At 33.6% G+C, this 19545-nt stretch overlaps 1 protein-coding gene across 1 annotated transcript; it reads right to left on the bottom strand.

Annotated features, from left to right (window-relative positions):
• Positions 1–1227: 1227 nt before the first annotated feature.
• LOC139482282 (retinoic acid receptor alpha-like) lies at positions 1228–19046 on the bottom strand. Its single transcript, XM_071266078.1, has 7 exons — positions 18953–19046; positions 15526–15820; positions 14795–14945; positions 10919–11148; positions 8456–8684; positions 4987–5226; positions 1228–1591 (listed from the first exon to the last, which is right to left on the bottom strand). Exons 2-7 carry the CDS (start codon positions 15784–15786, stop codon positions 1332–1334), a joined length of 1371 nt encoding a protein of 456 aa, XP_071122179.1. The 5' UTR covers positions 15787–15820; positions 18953–19046; the 3' UTR covers positions 1228–1331.
• Positions 19047–19545: the final 499 nt, after the last annotated feature.

Genomic DNA, 19545 nt, shown 5'->3' with positions numbered 1-19545 from the left:
ATTTTTAGATGATATACATGCTATAAGAAACCAACATAGAAAACAAATCATATACTACATATGAGATGGTTATGGATTTGATGAATTGGTGGAATAGCAGCTATTGTCCATCAAATTGTAGACCCGGTTTTTTTTAACCGAAAAGAAACTGTTTTGAATTAATGCAGTAAGAGGTCAAGGTCAGGTGATACCTGCAAGATGGACATGTACATCTTACAGTCATTCAATACATCAAATATAGTATATCTAGTGCATACAGTATTCGAAAAACAAACATAAACGCATTAACTAAACTACTGAACCATGAAAATGAGGTCAAGGTCAGATGACTTTTGCCAGTTAGACATGTTTACCTTACAATCATTTCATACACCAAATATAGGAAACCTGTTGCTTAGTGTATGAGATATGGACTTTACTACGAAAACTTAACCTTGTTCACTGATCCATGAAATGAGGTAGAGGTCAAGTAAAAACTGAACACTGTCTGACGGGTACGAGAACTTTGCAAGGTACACACATACCAAATATACTGTTATCCTGTTACTCATAATTAGAGAGAAATTAAGAATACTAATTTTTCCTAGTAGTCACTGAACCATGAAAATGAGGTCAAAGGACAATGGACATTTGACGGACGGAAACTTTATAAAATATGGCATCTAAATGCAAAGTTTATAGGATTCAGGTCTTTTACCTTGTGAAATATTAATCTATTAAGAGGTAAACTAACGCCGCCGGATCACTATCCCTATGTTCAGCTTTAAGCGACAAAAGTCGGAGGCTCGACAAAAATAATTTTTGTAGGATTTGGCTTTAAATGACGATATATATAAAAATTAGAAGTTAGAAGATGTGGTATGAATGCAAATGAGACAAGTATCCACGAAAGTTCATATGAAGAGGATGGTAGCAATTATAAGAAACTACGACCTTCAACATCTAGAATAAATAACATACCGTATAGTCGGCTATAAAAGGCCCTCACATTAACAATATGCAGAAAACTCATTTAAGGGAACAAATGGCCTAATTTATAACAAAACAATTTACGAAAAACAAAAATGACAGACATGAACCAACGACTGTACTACATACACTTAAAGAATGTTGTGGTGTTAAACATGTCTGTACATGTCTGTGAGAGCTCAATCCTAACTCTAGCATGGGACAGTTGTGTTACAGCATAACATAAGAAAAAAATGGTTTTTCTTTCAAACAAGGTAATAATGTATATCTTTATTTTATAAAATTGGTCATGGATCGAAAAACATAAAATATTGATTGGCTCACAATTAACAGTTGTCAAACAAGAGGAATATACGTTTGATTCATTTTGATTGCTTCACAATTTCTGATCCAATTATTTCTAAAACAAGAGGGTGGTCTTTCATCACAGGCCACTGAGCTTTGATATTGTCTATTTCACGTAAATAGTTTGAAACGCTACGAAGTAGTGTAAACTTGTCAAGTATTTTCCAGAGTCTTTCGTCTGGGTTCTTGTAACTTTTCTTTGCTACATTTCGTAAACAGTTAATCAAATACAACTGTATTTTCTCCACTTTTTCAGGTTCTTGTAATGTGCACTGATCTACAATACAGAAACATTTATTTTATTTTTATGTATCAAAACTAATGAATAGTGCATGTCTTGTATAAACCAAATCGTCATCTTAGGAAAAATTAAATAAGTATAAAAACTATGGTGATACTATTCAACATGTCTTAATAAAGGCAATATTACTATACTGCTGTTCAAGTCATAATTCGATTTAACTGAAACAAATCCGGGTCAAAAATCCAACTGAGGAAACGCATCATCTATAGAGAAAACAAAACGGAACAACAAAAACATTTACTTCTAAGTATAATAAACCTAAAATACCTTTATAATTAGAGATAAGTTTCTGAAACATAATATTTTACGATACAGAAAATCTGCCAAAGTCAATATCTATATATTTTCAACGTTATAAACTTATATGACGAGAGATAAATTTGAAGCGGTATAACAATATCATTATTCATAGATAACAAGTAGGAATTTTGTTACTTTAAATAAAATAGTCCTAAAAGCCTGGTTCTTGTTAAAACAATGATTCCAAATTAGGAAAATTTACATTTTTTTCAGCGACGATGTCTTCGTTTTACTTTGCAAAAAGAACTCTTCATAGTTATCAGGTTTTAACTTGTGTACACTAGACGAGGGTTTCGTCTAAAAAAAAACTCAAATAAAAAAAAAAAAAAAAAGCCCCAAAAAACTTAGCTTTGACATTCACTATATGATCAGTCGTTCGCTTAATATTCCTGCAATATGAAATAATTCAGAAACGAAGTAAGGGAGACAAATCCGTCACATTGAAAGTAAAAGTTGAACAAATAGCAACAAATTAAATAATCTTATAAGAAATTAAAGGGAATAAATTAATACTATAAAGTAAAAGCACAAAAATACTGAACTCCGAGAAAAAAACCCAGAAAGTTCCTAATCAAATTGCAAAAACAAAAGCCCAAAACAACAAACGAATCGACAACTAATACTTAAAGAAAGATTGAAGATAAAACAGCGCTTCCGAATTAGATAAATGAACATATTTTCATTGACGATAACTGTGTTTTACTAAACAACGTGACATCATACATATAAAAAAGAAGATGTGGTATGATTGCAAATGAGACAACTATCCACAAAAGACCAAAATAAAACAGACATTAACAACTATAGGTAACCATACAGCCTTCAACAATGAGCAAAGCCCATACCGCATAGTCAGCTCTAAAGGGCCCGATAAGACAATGTAAAACAATTCAAACGAGAAAACTAACGGCCTTATTTATGTAAAAAAAAATGAACGAAAAACAAATATGTAACACATAAACAAACGACAACCACTGAATTACAGGCTCCTGACTTGGGATAGACACATACATAAATAATGTGGCGGGGTTAAACATGTTAGCGGGATCCCAACCCTAGTATGTCGTCCGCTCTGTAAAAAAACCTGCAGTGTGAAAACATCCATTTATGAAATAAGGGAGACAAAACCGTAAAATGAGGGGGGAAAATAAACAAACAACAATGAAACAAAGAGTTCGATGAAACACAGCTTTAATACGACTATGCACGGGCTTCGATACTTATTATTACTTGTTTATTCTTTAGTTTTCTATGTTGTGTCGTGTGTGCTGTTGTTTGTTTGTCTTTTTCATTTTTAGCCATGGCGTTGTCAGTTTGTTTTAGATTTATGAGTTTGACTGTCCCTTTGGTATCTTTCGTCCCTCTTTTAGATATCTTTGGTTTTATTTATTTTTACTGTGAGTGTTCCTGATGAAGAGACATTCTGAAAAGATTTGAAAATGAGCATAACAGCTATATACGGCAACATATGTGAAAATAACAAATAGCTTGGATGTAGACAAAACAAAAATTAGAAAGCGAATGAATGCACGAGTTAAAAGCAGTTATAGAACCAAAAAATATTCTCCAACATGCTTTTTTTCTGCCCTATACAAAAAAGGGTAAACATTTTTCTTTTTTCTTGCTAATCCTTTCAGCTTTAAATTCTTTTCATTTATACAAGTGTTTACTACAGTAGACAAAAAAGAAAAATAAAACAACCATTTTAGAGAAATAACTCTTACAAGGATACGCCAGACAGTTTTGATCTTTATGGAGATTTGGTAATCATTTTGAACATTTATGGTCCTGTCTCTATCTTTAACAGTTTACAAGATCATTTTACCCGTATGTACTATTATAGACTTCATGGCCATTATGGCTGGTAGTCTTGAGTCACCGGACATATTTTATAACCTAGATGCTCCTAAAATGATTGAAGCCAAGATATGTTTTATTCGTCTAAGTAATAAACAAGGAAAGGATTTTGGAAAGTTAATGGACGACGGACACAATGTGATAGTAATAGCTTACAGCGAACACAGGTGGAATATAGAAAATTAAACACTTTATCAAGACACTGACATTTGATTCTTCCAACCGAGAAAAAAACCAAGAATATCCAACATAAATTCGGATTTAAACAGCCCGATGGAACAGAAAAGTGATACAAATTATTCAACTGTTTAACAACAACAGACATAGAACGAGTAGCAGTAATTCATTAACCAGATTGAATGATAAGAAATGAAAGGTACAACTTTATATATATTCAATGTGTCCAAAGCGTATGAACTGTATATCATAATGTAAGTTTTAATGTCATAGGCTAAGTTAGTTTGTTCATTGTTTAAAACATACGTGGTAAAACAAATAGATACCTGCACAGTAAGAGCACTATTAAAGAACTTTTACGCAATATGCGGCCTTATAAAAGCATCAAATAATTTAATACAATAAATATGTATATGGGAATTACACTCCATAAAATCACCAAAAATACCAGGTACATAAGAAAAATTAAAAATATTATCCATTGGCGCTCAAATCGAAATAGTTGAAAGTACAAATCAAATATGTAGTTGAACATTTTTAAAATCAGAAAAATCAGAAACGTTTTGCCAAATGCCGCTACGACAATCTATGCCTGGTGAAGAAAATCCTTAGTGTTTCAAAATTCAATATACAGTTAAATTGTCCCCATAGCTGCTTCCCTGGACAACTAAGGGTTGATGTAACAGGTGATTATTTTGATAAAATATGTTTAACATTAAAACAAAAATAAAAAAATATACAGTTAAATTAAAAACGATTTTTGTACCTGGTCAGAAATGGTGATACTGTTTTCGATTTCGTGTGTACTGTATATAGTTCCACATGCGACCATTGAATTTCATATCAACGCTCATGTATGTAATAAATCTAATTTGAAAGTTTGAGTTAATACAGAGGAGCTTATGTTCATTGAACACAAATGTTGGTTAACACTACTGGAAAGAACCAACCACTGTCCATTTAGTAAAATGACTGTTCACCAAAATTAATATTTTAATTAAGTATTTGAATTGCTAAATTGTAATAAGACATACCTGTAAATGTTAAAACAATTCCTCTAGCAAGAGTTGCCTCTTCTGCAGAAAGATTACACTTTCTTAAACTTGCTGCACATTCAAACATATAATCTGTGTTTCTGTGGTTTAATAAGGAACTCATTTCCGACTGATGAGCACCAAATATACCAGGGGTTGAAGGATCAGTAATTGCAATTACTCTGAGTTCTGGATGGACCCTTCGATGAAATTCAAGAAACCAATACTCATGGAATCCAGCTAAATGAAAGCAAGATGTTATAAATTTTGAAAAAAGGCACGATTTTGAAACGAACAAACAAAAACATGTCAGGAACGTTACCGTTTTATTTTATTTGTGCGCCTTTGTAATTTTGGTCTCTTGTGGAGAGTTGTCTCCTTGGAAATCATACCACATCTTTGTTTTTATAAAGACAACTAGAATAGTACAAAGATAATTTAAATGCAAAACTGTAATAAGTTGATTGTTTTTCTGAATAAATATACATCAACACCTACACATACAGATATGGTCAGACTGTATAAAACTGAGGCAAAACTTATTTAAAAAAAAAAGGATTATTGATGGCTAGTTAGCTAACGTTAACATTTATTTTATCCTGTTCTTGTCTTTCGACTACTCACAAATAACAACATTCTTATGATTTAATATACGAACGCACATATCGTCTAGACCAGACTGATAAAGTCAAAACAGTTGGAACGGAAAATCAAATTCGAAGTAGAAGTTCATTTAAAGCAGAAAAATCCGAAAGCTTGTATCAAATACGGCTAAAGCTGTCTTTGCCATTGAGAAGACACATCTAAGTGCTTCAAATAATTCAAAAATAATTCAAAATGTAAATTGATTGACTGTAAAAAGTCAATGATATCTCATGTACTACTGACTACCTGGGTTAGTGATACTCTCGGTAACGAAACGTCAACCAGCAGTGTCATCGACTCTAAAAGAATCTATTTTTTGATATTAAAGACACTTCTGTCCAGGTTCATAAAATGTCGTCTTGTCTTTCGACTACTCACAATAAACAACATTATTATGATTTAATATACGGACGCACATATCGTCTGCTCACAAGGAAGCTATTAAACCAAGAGTTCCAAATGGTAAAGTTGAAATCATCCCTTCGTAAATTTTACCGACGCAATCACGAGTTGGTTGACCGTTATGGAATAACCGTTTCACAAATGATATCGGATATGTTCCTTACGTCGTAACTACAGTCCCCTTCCCTTCCATGAATGTGACCTACCGAATTAGACTATTTACCGGATTTGTTATCACATAAGCAACACGACGGGTGTCTCATGTGGAGCAGGATCTGCCTACCCTTCCGGAGCACCTGAGATCACCCCTAGTTTTTTGAGGGGTTCGTTTTGCTTATTCTTTAGTTTTCTATGTTGTGTCATGTGTGCTGTTTTTTGTTTGTCCTTTTCATTTGTAGCCATGGCGTTGTCAGTTTGTTTATAATGATTTAAAAAAAATAAGACTAGAGTGTTGGTATGTCATCAATAGTAAAATAAAAAAAAAAATACCGAACTCCGAGGAAATTTCAGAAATTCCCTAGTCAAATGTCATAATGACACAAAGCTCAAACACATCTGACAAATGAATGGAAAACAACTGTCATATTTCTGACTTGGTACAGGCAATTATCAGTACAAAACGGAAAACGACAAAAACAAATCAAAATTATCTTACATACATTATTTTCAAATACAATAAGGAAAACTTTCATAAAATTGTAAGGATGATTATATTTGACAAAGTGATTGATGTCTAGAAACTGTAAGTAGAATTAGACAAAATTCAGACAAAAACTGATGAACGATTTTTTTGTTTCAAACTTTTATAAAAACAAAATTTTGGAATAATAATTCGCTTTTAGCAACCAATTTCAGTTAAATGTTCAAGAATATAACTGGTGTAATATTGGTTCACAAGCAAATATCTCACTTGCATCCGTATTCCAGAGGCCTTTAATTTAATTCTAAGTTTGAGATGGGTTGCGTATGTGGTATAAAGCATGTTGTCAGAGTTAGTAGAAAGAACAAAATGTAAAAACTGAAAAACGTGAAACAAGGAAGCCAACAGGAAGAAGTATTTTGATGACTGATTCGTACAACAAAAAATCCTGCTTAATCAGGAAAAACGATCGATTACACATATCTAAATGTATGAGATGAAATCATATAGACTTAGAAATAAACTCATCATAGATACCAGGATTGAAATTTTGTATTTGTGCCAGACGCGCGTTTCTTCTACAAAAACTCATCAGTGACGCTCGAATCAAAAAAAGGGTGAAAAGGCCAAATAAAGTACGAAGTTGAATAGGATTGAGGACTAGAAATTCCTAAATGTTTTGCCAAATACAGCTAAAGTAATCTATTCCTTAGGTTGAAAAGCCTTTGAATTTCAAAAAGTTTTGTAAAAAAGTTCATTTATAATTATGATCATATCATTGATAATTCATGTCAACACAGAAGTGCTGAATATTGGGCTGGTGATACAATCGGGAAATAAAAAACGCCACCAGCTGTAACATCGACCAAGTAGTTGTATATAAATTCATCATAGAAACCAGGATTAAATTAATTTTTTTGGCACCAGACTCGTCTACAAAAAATTATCAGTGACGCTCGAATAAAAAAGGTTAAAAAGGCTAAATAAACCACCAATATACAATTCCATGTGTTTGGCTTTACATTTGCATTTTGTATTCATGATTATGACAAGGAAGTGATACTGATTCCTATAAATAAGATAACTACTATCTAGGGCTGATTATGATTCTACTGTTGCAGTTAGGATTATTATGGCATTATTATTTCACTTGTTTAAAACTATAAACATATTTCTTTATTTAATGATTTACATGAATCTTATTTAGTACATATTTCTTAAATGCTTTTGCTATTTGAATTCATTGGTTAAAGATATTTATTTCTATTGTAAAGTTTAATATTTGCACCGTCGCAAAACCTTTGAATGCTCCATTTCTACATACATTTGGCTCTACATAATAAAAGTTGTACTTTGTTGATTAAATTATATATTGTTTTCACTGTTTTTGGTTTTCATTTACTTAGACATATTTTAGCGCATCACATTTGGCATCAGTCGTTTCCGTACAATTCAGTTCACAAACCAGATCAAGCTGTGGTCGCATCCCCGAATCTTCAGCAGAATTGTTCCTGCTACACTACGTAGGATGTCTCTCTCTTAAAGTTACCGAAAATGGATAGCATGTGACGTGTTCAAACTAGACAAAAACACATGTATTCTTCAACTATTCATTCAATGTTGGGTTTTTTTCGTAAAACAAAGATATATCACATTTAAGCTTGAACACCGTGTATTTACAAATGAATTACTTGTACACAGATAAACTCATGTAAGGAAAGAAGATAAACATAAGACGAATTGTTGTTTACTGTAAGGGGATAACTTAATAAATAAAAATACCTTTTAACAAAACAATCTGGTCAGCTGTTGACAACTCATTGAATCCTGGAATATTTCTAGCAAAATTTATCATGTTTCTAATGAATCTATCCATGTGAGAAGCTATTTTACTCATTCTGTTTCTTCGATCATCAATGTCTATACCAGTAGCTTTATAAAATTCGTCATAAACATTTGAGGGTAAGTATCCTAACTTGCCAAATATTTCCTCTTTTTGTTTAAATGTTTCCTGAAAAAAATTAGATCATATTATCTGATTATATTAATTTGTTTTGGTTTATAATTAATTGTTTTAACTACAGTTTTGAAATCGTACATCGAATGCAGATGTCCATAAGATAAATAAATATATCAAATTTGGATTCGACTTACAATTAGTTGATCCTTGTAATGTATTTACACATCAAATAATTGATATTTCTGAATTCTTGAACTCCTAGACACGTCCTACTTTTTTTCTGATTAATCTCGGAGTGAACAAATGTTATACCAGATACAGACAAAATAAGTAAAATGTCAACAATAGGTATACACCAGTCAACATTGTGTTATAATCTTAATCCTATAAAAACAAACAAATATGTCAACATATGAAACACGAAAATGTTTATAGACAAAGTACATTAGCAAAAATGAGAGACAAAATACAAAAAATAGCAAAAGAACACAACGACGGGATGTATAAGTACCGAGCGACGTCAAATGTATCTCAACAAAAATAGACTTCACAGATACAAATAAAAGATTATAAACAACGTCAGTACCTAGAAACCATACTTGAATACCACCGTGTATTGTTGTTACGGTTGATATTGAATATTTATCAACAAAGTCTTGGTTCTTCCGATGAACTAAATAAAAAAAGGACGAGACGTTCTTTGACATACCCCTAATTCATCAACCTTCTGTTCAGACACTTTTGACGCTTTATACAGTCTGTGTAGCAGCAAGCTCTTGAATACCGAATAATTTGGGAAATGAATATTATATGTGCAGATGAAGTTGGTATATTGCTACTAACATTGGGGAAATTAAAATTGTATAGTTTGTCATAGATTCTGGTACTGAGATGACCAAGTATGTCACATTCGAGGAATATGTCTAAGCCTCGAGGTGGAGGAAGCCATGTCCGTTGTTTCTTTTATTCATAGTTCTTGAAGTTATTTTAATGGAATCCAATCAGACAATTTGGATTGTTAATGAAAAGATCATCATATATATATCTGAATTTAAAACTAAATGACCTAGCTTCCTACATCTTCTTGTTTTTGACAAGTGTCTGCAGAAACTCCGATTCAAGAGGTCTGTAAGGAGAGGCGCAAAGTTTATTCCCATGGAAATGCCGATAATTTGTTGAAAAAGTCTACCTCCAAAAACAAATATATAGTAAATAAGAAAGTTAAGCAAACTGTTCACTTGTTTCTCTGTTTAGCATGTTTTTCCTTTTTGGTCGCTATTTACAAAATATACCGTATGGTATCTCAAAGTAATAAATTTACAGTGTCAAGCTTTTCTAATAATGGCTGTTTTCAAATAATGGACGTTGGAAAAGAACGAAAATTTTTAAGAGAGAAGATTTCAACGTTTGTATGATGGTCTGTTCAATCTTATCTACAAACAATCCAGTGCCACCTATTCCCGGAGTATGTTTCTCTTGAAACGATTTTCTATGACTTGCATTTTCTTTCGGACTTTATCTTAATACAAAATAGATAACAACCAAGAATTTAAACCATATATTCCTGATGATTTAGTCAAAGTTATTACTTTGAACTTTTTGGTTGCAATCATTAAGCGGTTTAACCTAAATTGAATGCTATTGTCAAAAATTGACAATGAGTAATTTTCCATTAGTTATAGCCTTCATTTCGTACTCGTTTTCTAGCAAGTGATTCATCGAATGCGACTAGAGCACTATGTTAAACGCATGGTTTGTTAAAATTACTTTCCGTTTTTTGTTTTCTTTTTTGTCATGGTGATGTATTCCTTTGACATTCCTTTTCGATGGACCTTGATGTCCTCTGTTTTCATTAATAATGTTTGTTATTAGAATACTCGCCTGTTACATTTTACCACATAGTTTTACCTGATGCTTGAGGAAAGAATCAATTTTAGGCGATTAATTTGTAAAATATGTATGTATGAGGCTGTCCCACGTAAGAGCCTGTAATTCAGTGGTTGTAGTTGTTTATGTTACATATTTGTTTTTCGTTCATTGTTTTGTACATAAACTAGGTCGTTAGTTTTCTAATTTGAATTGTTTTACATTGTTATTTCAGGACCTTTTATAGATGACAATGCGGTATGGGCTTTGCTCATTGTTGAAAGCCGTCCGGTGACCTATAGTTTTTGATTTCTGTGTCATGTAGTCTCTTGTGGAGAGTTGTCTCATTGGCAATCATACCACATCTTCTTTTTATTTCTAGTTATGTCATGAACTATCAAAACAGTGTAAAAACCTACATATACGGTCTTCTGCAATGCCAACAGTCCATCTGCTTCAAACAGTTCAATAAATTCACCATTAAATTCTTGTTCGATTTGAATTAAATTTTCAATTAAACTGTCAACTTCTTTATCATCTACGTAAATTTCAGACGATTTTTCTTCTATCTTTTCTGTCACTTTTATCTTCTTTATTTCCTTAATGTTGCTTGTTCGTTTTTCGTGTGTGTATCGTCCTATCTTTATAGCTGTAAATGTCAAATGAAAATATTTTTATTAATAAAAGAGAAAAATAAAAGAATAGCTTTTATAGAGTACAAAAGTAGTTTAGCCACTTAAAACTACTAATAAGGTGGTATACATGGTCTTATATCTATCCCTATTTATGAAATTATTCCTTACTTGTTTAACTATAGAATATATCTAAATGTTTTATTATGCTGTGAACAAGGTAAATCCATTTATAAGGAAAAACGAAATGTAATTATTATTTTTAAAATTTTAATATGGACACTTAATTTCTTTTCATCATAAAAAATAAAAAGAAAGCTTCACTCCAAGATTCATGAAAAATTGAAAAATGATTTACTAAGTTATTGATGTCCAAAACTTAACCCATAGACTCAACGTTAATGTTTATACAGACATCAAGGGAATGCAAAATCGATATATGTCGCTTCCGCTACAAACAGTCGCAGGCTGGCCATAAAAAAAGTCAACAACGTCATGGCACACAAACCACAAACCAAAAAGCCACGGAGACAGCAACTTAATGGCACACAAACCAAAGAGCAACAGAGACAACAAATGAATGGCACACAAACCAAAGAGCAACGGAGTCAACAACGTCATGACACACAAACCAAAAAGCAACAGAGACAACAACGTCATGGCACAAAAACCAAAGAGCCACAGAGAGAACAACATAATTGCACACAAACCAAAAAGCAACAGAGACATCAACTTATTGGTACGCAAACAAAAGAGCAGCAGAGACAACAACTTAATGGCACACAAACCAAAGAGTAACAGAGACAACAACTAAATGATACACAAACCAAAAAGCAACAGAGACAACAACTTAATGATACACAAACCAAAAAGCAACAGAGACGACAACTTAATGGCACACAAACCAAAAAGCCACAGAGACATCAACTAAATGATACACAAACCAAAAAGCAACAGAGACAACAACTTAATGGCACACAAACCAAAGAGCAACAGAAACGACAACTTAATGGCACACAAACCAAAAAGCAACAGAGACAACAACTAAATGATACACAAACCAAAAAGAAACAGAGACAACAACTTAATGGCAGACAAACCAAAGAGCAACAGAGACGACAACTTAACGATACACAAACCAAAAAGCAACAGAGACAACAACTAAATGATTCACAAACCAAAACGCAACAGAGACAACAACTTAATGATACACAAACCAAAAAGCAACAGAGACGACAACTTAATGGCACACAAACCAAAAAGCAACAGAGACAACAACTAAATGATACACAAACCAAAGAGCAACAGACACAACAACTTAATGGCACACAAACCAAAGAGCAACGGAGTCAACAATGTCATGGCACACAAACCAAAGAGCAACAGAGACAACAACGTCATGGCACAAAAACCAAAGAGCCACAGAGAGAACAACTTAATTGCACACAAACCAAAAAGCAACAGAGACATCAACTTATTGGTACGCAAACAAAAGAGCAGCAGAGACAACAACTTAATGGCACACAAACCAAAGAGTAACAGAGACAACAACTAAATGATACAAAAACAAAAAAGCAACAGAGACAACAACTTAATGATACACAAACCAAAGAGCAACAGAGACAACAACTTAATGATACACAAACCAAAAAGCAACAGAGACGACAACTTAATGGCACACAAACCAAAAAGCAACAGAGACAACAACTAAATGATACACAAACCAAAAAGCAACAGAGACGACAACTTAATGGCACACAAACCAAAAAGCAACAGAGACAACAACTTTATGATACACAAACCAAAAAGCAACAGACACAACAACTTAATGGCACACAAACTAAACAGCAACAGAGACAACAACTTAATGATACACAAACCAAAAAGCAACAGAGACGACAACTTAATGGCACACAAACCAAAAAGCAACAGAGACAACAACTAAATGATACACAAACCAAAAAGCAACAGAGACGACAACTTAATGATACACAAACCAAAAAGCAACAGAGACAACAACTTAATGGCACATAAACCAAAAAGCAACAGAGACAACAACTAAATGATACACAAACCAAAAAGCAACAGAGACAACAACTTAATGGCACAAAAACCAAAAAGCAACAGAGACAACAACTTAATGATACACAAACCAAAAAGCAACAGAGACAACAACTTAATGGCACAAAAACCAAAAAGCAACAGAGACAACAACTTAATGATACACAAACCAAAAAGCAACAGAGACAACAACTAAATGATACACAAACCAAAAAGCAACAGAGACGACAACTTAATGGCACACAAACCAAAAAGCAACAGAGACAACAACTAAATGATACACAAACCAAAAAGCAACAGATACAACAACTTAATGGCACACAAACCAAAGAGCAACAGAGACGACAACTTAATGGCACACAAACCAAAAAGCAACAGAGACAACAACTAAATGATACACAAACCAAAGAGCAACAGAGACGACAACTTAATGGCACATAAACCAAAAAGCAACAGAGACAACAACTAAATGATTCACAAACCAAAAAGCAACAGAGACAACAACTTAATGGCACACAAACCAAAAAGCAACAGAGACAACAACTTAATGATACACAAACCAAAAAGCAACAGAGACAAAAACTTAATGATACACAAACCAAAAAGCAACAGAGACAACAACTTAATGGCACACATACCAAAGAGCAACAGAGACGACGACTTAATGGCAAACAAACCAAAGAGAACAGAGACAACAACTTAATGGCAAACAAACCAAAGAGCAACGGAGGCAACAACGTCATGGCACACAAACCAAAAATCCACGGAGACAGCAACTTAATGGCACACAAACCAAAGAGCAACAGAGAGAACAACTTAATGGCACATAAACCAATGAGCAACGGAGTCAACAACGTCATGGCACTCAATTAAAAATATATCTACAGGTTTTGTTGTATGTCCTCCAAAGAATGTCTATATAGTGTCAAGCTTGATCTTATTATATAGATATACGCAAACGAATAGGCTAACTTAGTAAAAGACCGGACTTTGTCGTGTCTGTCTGTTTCCCATCCATCCTTTTATTTCTTGTATTATCTTACATTATATTGAATTCAAATGTAACTTGCAATTATTTAGCCATTCCTAAGTCCACGAAATCGAAAGCGGATAATCTTTTTACTTTCAATCTAGACCCGTATGACTTAATATAAAAAAGAAGATGTGGTATGATTGCCAATGAGACAACTATCCACAAAAGACCAAAATGACACAGACATTAACGACTATAAGTCACCGTACGACCTTCAACAATGAGCAAAGCCCATACCGCATAGTCAGCTATAAAAAGCTCTGATAAGACAATGTAAAACAATTCAAACGAGAAAACTAACGGCCTTATTTATGTAAAGAAATGAACGAAAAACAAATATGTAACACATATACAAACGACAACTACTGAATTACAGGCTCCTGACTTGGGACAGGCACATATATAAATAATGTGGAGGGGTTAAACATGTAAGCGGAATCCCAACCCCCCCCCCCCCCCCCTATCCTGGGACAGTGGTATAACAGTACAACATAAGAACGAACTATAAAAATCAGTTGAAAAAGGCTGAACTCATCAGATGAACAAAAATAAAGGCAGCGGAAACTTACCATCATGAGACATTCCTACTGCCAAACACTTTTGATATCTACAATATGAGCAAGACATTCTTTTACCACCACCAAGTTTACATTTTTTGTCCTTTAGGCATTTGTATTCTTCTTTCTTCTTCATTTTGACAATGCAGCGACGAAAAAATCCCTGTAAAAATGCATATAAAAAATGTAACATGTGTCACTCCTTCACTATTTTGTGTGACACATTTTGAGCAGAAACTCTTATCTCCTCGGATCATTTAAGTCACCCCAGCTACACATGTGACACCCGTCGTGTTGCTCATGTTATTACAAAGCCGGTAAATAGTCTAATTTGGTAGGTCGCATTCATGAAAATGGAACGGGAATGTAGTTACGACATAAGGAACATATCCGATATCATCTGTGAAACAGATATTCCATAACGATGCCATTACTCTTAAAAGCAACCGTGAAACATACAAAGTGTAGATTTCTACTCTTGGTTTAGAAAAGGTCACAATTGGGAGGCTGAAATCATCTCTTTTGTCGTGAAGTTTTGTTAATAATCATCATTTTTGTTTTATTTTAAAAATTGACAATTAAAAAAACTAATCATAGATACCTAGATTAGAATTTTATATTTACGCCAGACGCGCGTTTCGTCTACAAAAAGACTCGTCACTGACGGTCGAATAAAAAAATGTTAAAAAGTTAAATGTTAAAGGCGACAAAATCTGAAACGTGTTGCCTTCTTGTGAACATACCTTACAGGGTTCACAGGTATTTGCACCATAATGCCATCCCGAGGCCTTTTCTTCACATACTCGACATGGAGGTAACGAGCTGCTGTCTGGTGGGCAATTTCCCCATTTTTTATGAATGTCTTGCACACCATGGGAACCTTCTTCGTTTTCAGTAAATCCGCTATCAACAGAACCAGCTGAACTCTGAGGTGAGAAATCGTCTGTTTCTATAATTGTCTGTATCCTTTCTACTGGAGTGATCAAACAACATGCTGTCGCCATAATGATATTAATATTTTCCCTGTATGCCTAATATCTAAAACAAAACGAAAAATAACAGTTACATGAAAATTGTATGCGACCGAAGCTCTTTTCTATATTAACTTCGTGAATCCTAAAAATAGACATCTTTTGAAAGTCAATGATATGTAAGAACCGGTACAATCGAAGAGCTATATGACAGAAAAGGACCTTTAAAATAGAAAAGTCCATTAAGTGTCAACTTTACCTGAGGAGGTCTTAAAAATTCATCATTCTATAAAGGGACATTCTGGAAAAGTTACATAAAAAATCACACCATTCCAAAGGTCCTGACTTTTGAGGTAATGCTTTTCTAGTAGACGGACAGTCTAGTCGCAGTTCCGATGTATTGACTACTTTGGTAAATTTTCGCTTATAGACTGATTGTCAACGAGCAGTCCCAAAATACTGACTACTGATATTATGATTCCTAGTAAACTGACAGTCCACCAGCAGGCCCGAAGTACTGACTACTGATATAATGATTTCTAGTAGACTGATAGTCCACCAGCAGGCCCGAAGTACTGACTAATGATATAATGATTCCTAGTAGACCGATAGTCTACCATCAGGCCCAATGTCCTGACCATTGATATAATGATTCTAAGAAGACTGATAGTCCACCAGCAGGCCCGAAGAACTGACTACTGATATAATGATTCTAAGTAGACTGATAGTCCAAAATCAGGCCTGAAGTACTAACTCCTGATATAATGATTCCTAGTAGACTGATAATCCACCATCAGGCCCGATGTACTGACTACTGATATAATGATTCTAAGTAGACTGATAGTCCAGAATCAGGCCTGAAGTACTAACTCCTGATATAATGATTCCTAGTAGACTGATAATCCACCATCAGGCCCGATGAACTGACTACTGATATAATGATTCTAAGTAGACTGATAGTCCACCAGCAGGCCCGAAGAACTGAGTACTGATATAATGATTCTAAGTAGACTGATAATCCACCATCAGGCCCGATGTACTGACTACTGATATAATGATTCTACGTAGACTGATAGTCCACCAGCAGGCCCGAAGAACTGACTACTGATATAATGATTATAAGTAGACTGATAGTCCACCATCAGGCCCGATGTATTGACTACTGATATAATGATTCTAAGTAGACTGATAATCCACCATCAGGCCCGATGTACTGACTACTGATATTATGATTCTAAGTAGACTGATAGTCCACCAGCAGGCCCGAAGTACTGACTATTGATATAATTATTCCTAGTAGACTAATAGTCCACAATAAAGCCCGATGTACTGACAACTGATATAATGATTCCTAGTAAACTGACAGTCCACCAGCAGGCCCGAAATACTGATTACTGATGTAATGATTTCTAGTAGACTAATAGTCCACCAGCAGGCCCAAAGTATTGACTACTGATATAATGATTCTAAGTAGACTGATAGTCCACCATCAAGCCCAATTTACTGACTACTGATAAAATGATTCCTAGTAAACTGGTCATGACAGTCCACAATCAGGCCCGAAATATTGAATACTGGTGTAATGATTCCTAGTAGACTGATAGTCCATCAGCAGGGCCAAAGTTCTGACTTCTGAGTTGACAATTCTTAGTAGACTGATAGTCCAGCAGCACCGGTTTGGTTAATAAAAAGCTTACATATCCAGAAATCAACGCCACTTTGCTTATTTGAATATTATACTAAAGAAATCGGATACGGGTCACGGAAATTACATTAAAATGATAGGGAATTTTGAAAAAATGTCTGTTTTAATTTTAATTTAAGTGATAGTCAGGTTGCCGGGGCAGAAAATTAATATACACAACAATATACACCATTTAAACGAAACATAATGACTGTTGTTGCAAAAATACAGGTTCCTGAGCTATTTTAAAAATCGAAGCGAGAGGCTTTTAATATTGCAGTGTAAAATACAGGCTAAAATGGCTGAAACGTCAAATTTGCAGACTTCGTGTTGAAAATTAGCTACTAAGGTCATTACAAAAACAGGTTGCCGGAGTGAAATTTGAAACTTGAATTTCCAAAGAATAAGCAAGTCCAAACCTTGTATGTGTAGTCGTTGAACTCTAGGTTCCCACGTAAAGTTAAAATGTCACTATTTCAAGAAGAATAAACTCTGTGACGGGCAACTTATAATATCCGTGTTTTAAAGATTTTAATGATTTTAATGATATCATGCCAGTCCAGTTCAAACTACTATCACGTGGTACAATTCTCATTTACATATTATGAATATTAATTAGCAAAACCACTACTAATTTCTGGCTATGACTTGTCATTTATTGAAACTGATTTTTTTCGATCAATTTATTGCTGCTATATGTTGTTAAACTGTTATTAAATGTCTCTATGGTAACTTTATATGTATGTTAGCCGTTTTATCGGTGTTTATATAGAACTAGTACCTGCTTGTTTCAATTGAATTTGAACACCTTTCTCAAATTATAAGTTTCATTTTTACTAGATTTTGGCCACTTTTAAACTATCAACTATAAAGGTGACGTTTTAACCAGTTTAATAAAAATCTGTAAGATTATATATCATCAACAATGATCAATTTCCTTTTTCTATATGACTGATTGAATGGCTCATACAGGTACAGAATATCTTAGTTTGAAAAAAACAAGACATTGTTAAAGGCCGTATGGCGATCTAAAGTTGTCTGTGTCATTTTATATATTTTATAGTCTCTTGTGGGGAGTTGTCTCGTTGGCAATTATAATGTCACATCTTGTAGATGTGTACGGTTTGCTTCTTAAAAAAGCTATTACTTGTCTAGAGCATGATCTATTAATAGCCTAAAAAAGTTCCGTGTTAGATTTATTAACAAAACTAAAATATATTTACTCAAATTAATGCTAAGATATATATTTTTTTTTATTAGAACCACAATGAATCCTTAAAACTATTTTCCGTAGTATTAGTACACTTTATGTTCGTATATAATAGACTACAATGTTTGTATAAAGGTCGTCATCGTTAATATCGATCCGGTTCAAAAGGTGGAATTATATTCTTACGACACATACATACACTACAAATCAGTTATTAAATATCCTGTTGATTATTAAATAAGGAAACATTTTGTTAATTAAATAGTAATAATAATAAATTTTACTCTATGTATGAATAAACTTACCAAATTATTTTCGTGTTATCTCAGGCCAATAAGTGTATGATCACGTGACTTTGACGTAATAATTGTTTACCTGAACGGTCTAGTTATTAAATAACGTACTACATTATGAACTTGGAATATTGTATGATCATTTAGAACATGTAAAGTGCTCTCGGCCAATCAAAGTGTAGCATTTGATGTTCCCTGATTGTGAAGAATGAACCTTAGTCTAGGGATATACTGTTTAACTATTTATACAATTTGCACCTGTCCTTAGTCAGGAATCTGATGTACAGTAGTTGTCGTTTGTTTGTGTAATGTATACGTGTTTCTCGTTTCTCGTTTTTTTATATAGATTAGACCGTTGGTTTTCCAGTTTGAATGGTTTTACACTAGTAATTTTGGGGCAGCTTGTTGTTCAGTGTGAGCCAAGGCTCTAGAACTGTGTTGCAGGCCGTACCTTGAACTATAATGGTTTACTTTTATAAATTGTTATTTGGATAGAGAGTTGTCTCATTGGCACTCATACCACATCTTCCTATATATATATATAAAGAATAGAAATATGTCAAAAATTCAAGAGTCACATTTGTTAAACGGACAGGATTATTTTT

This window comes from Mytilus edulis, chromosome 7, assembly GCF_963676685.1.
Source record: "Mytilus edulis chromosome 7, xbMytEdul2.2, whole genome shotgun sequence".
In the NCBI taxonomy this organism is placed as follows: domain Eukaryota; kingdom Metazoa; phylum Mollusca; class Bivalvia; order Mytilida; family Mytilidae; genus Mytilus; species Mytilus edulis.
Note: the sequence above shows the minus strand (reverse complement) of the source record. Positions and strands in the feature narration are given on the sequence as shown.

What these genes read in the sequence shown, in the direction of transcription:
- LOC139482282 (XM_071266078.1), bottom strand. Translation starts at nt 15,786, where the DNA reads ATGGCGACAGCATGTTGTTTGATCACTCCAGTAGAAAGGATACAGACA. An exon ending in ATACCTGTGAACCCTGTAAG is followed by an intron (nt 14,946 to 15,525) that starts GTATGTTCACAA and finishes GCATTTTTACAG; the next exon opens with GGATTTTTTCGTCGCTGCAT. An exon ending in AGTAGGAATGTCTCATGATG is followed by an intron (nt 11,149 to 14,794) that starts GTAAGTTTCCGC and finishes TGACATTTACAG; the next exon opens with CTATAAAGATAGGACGATAC.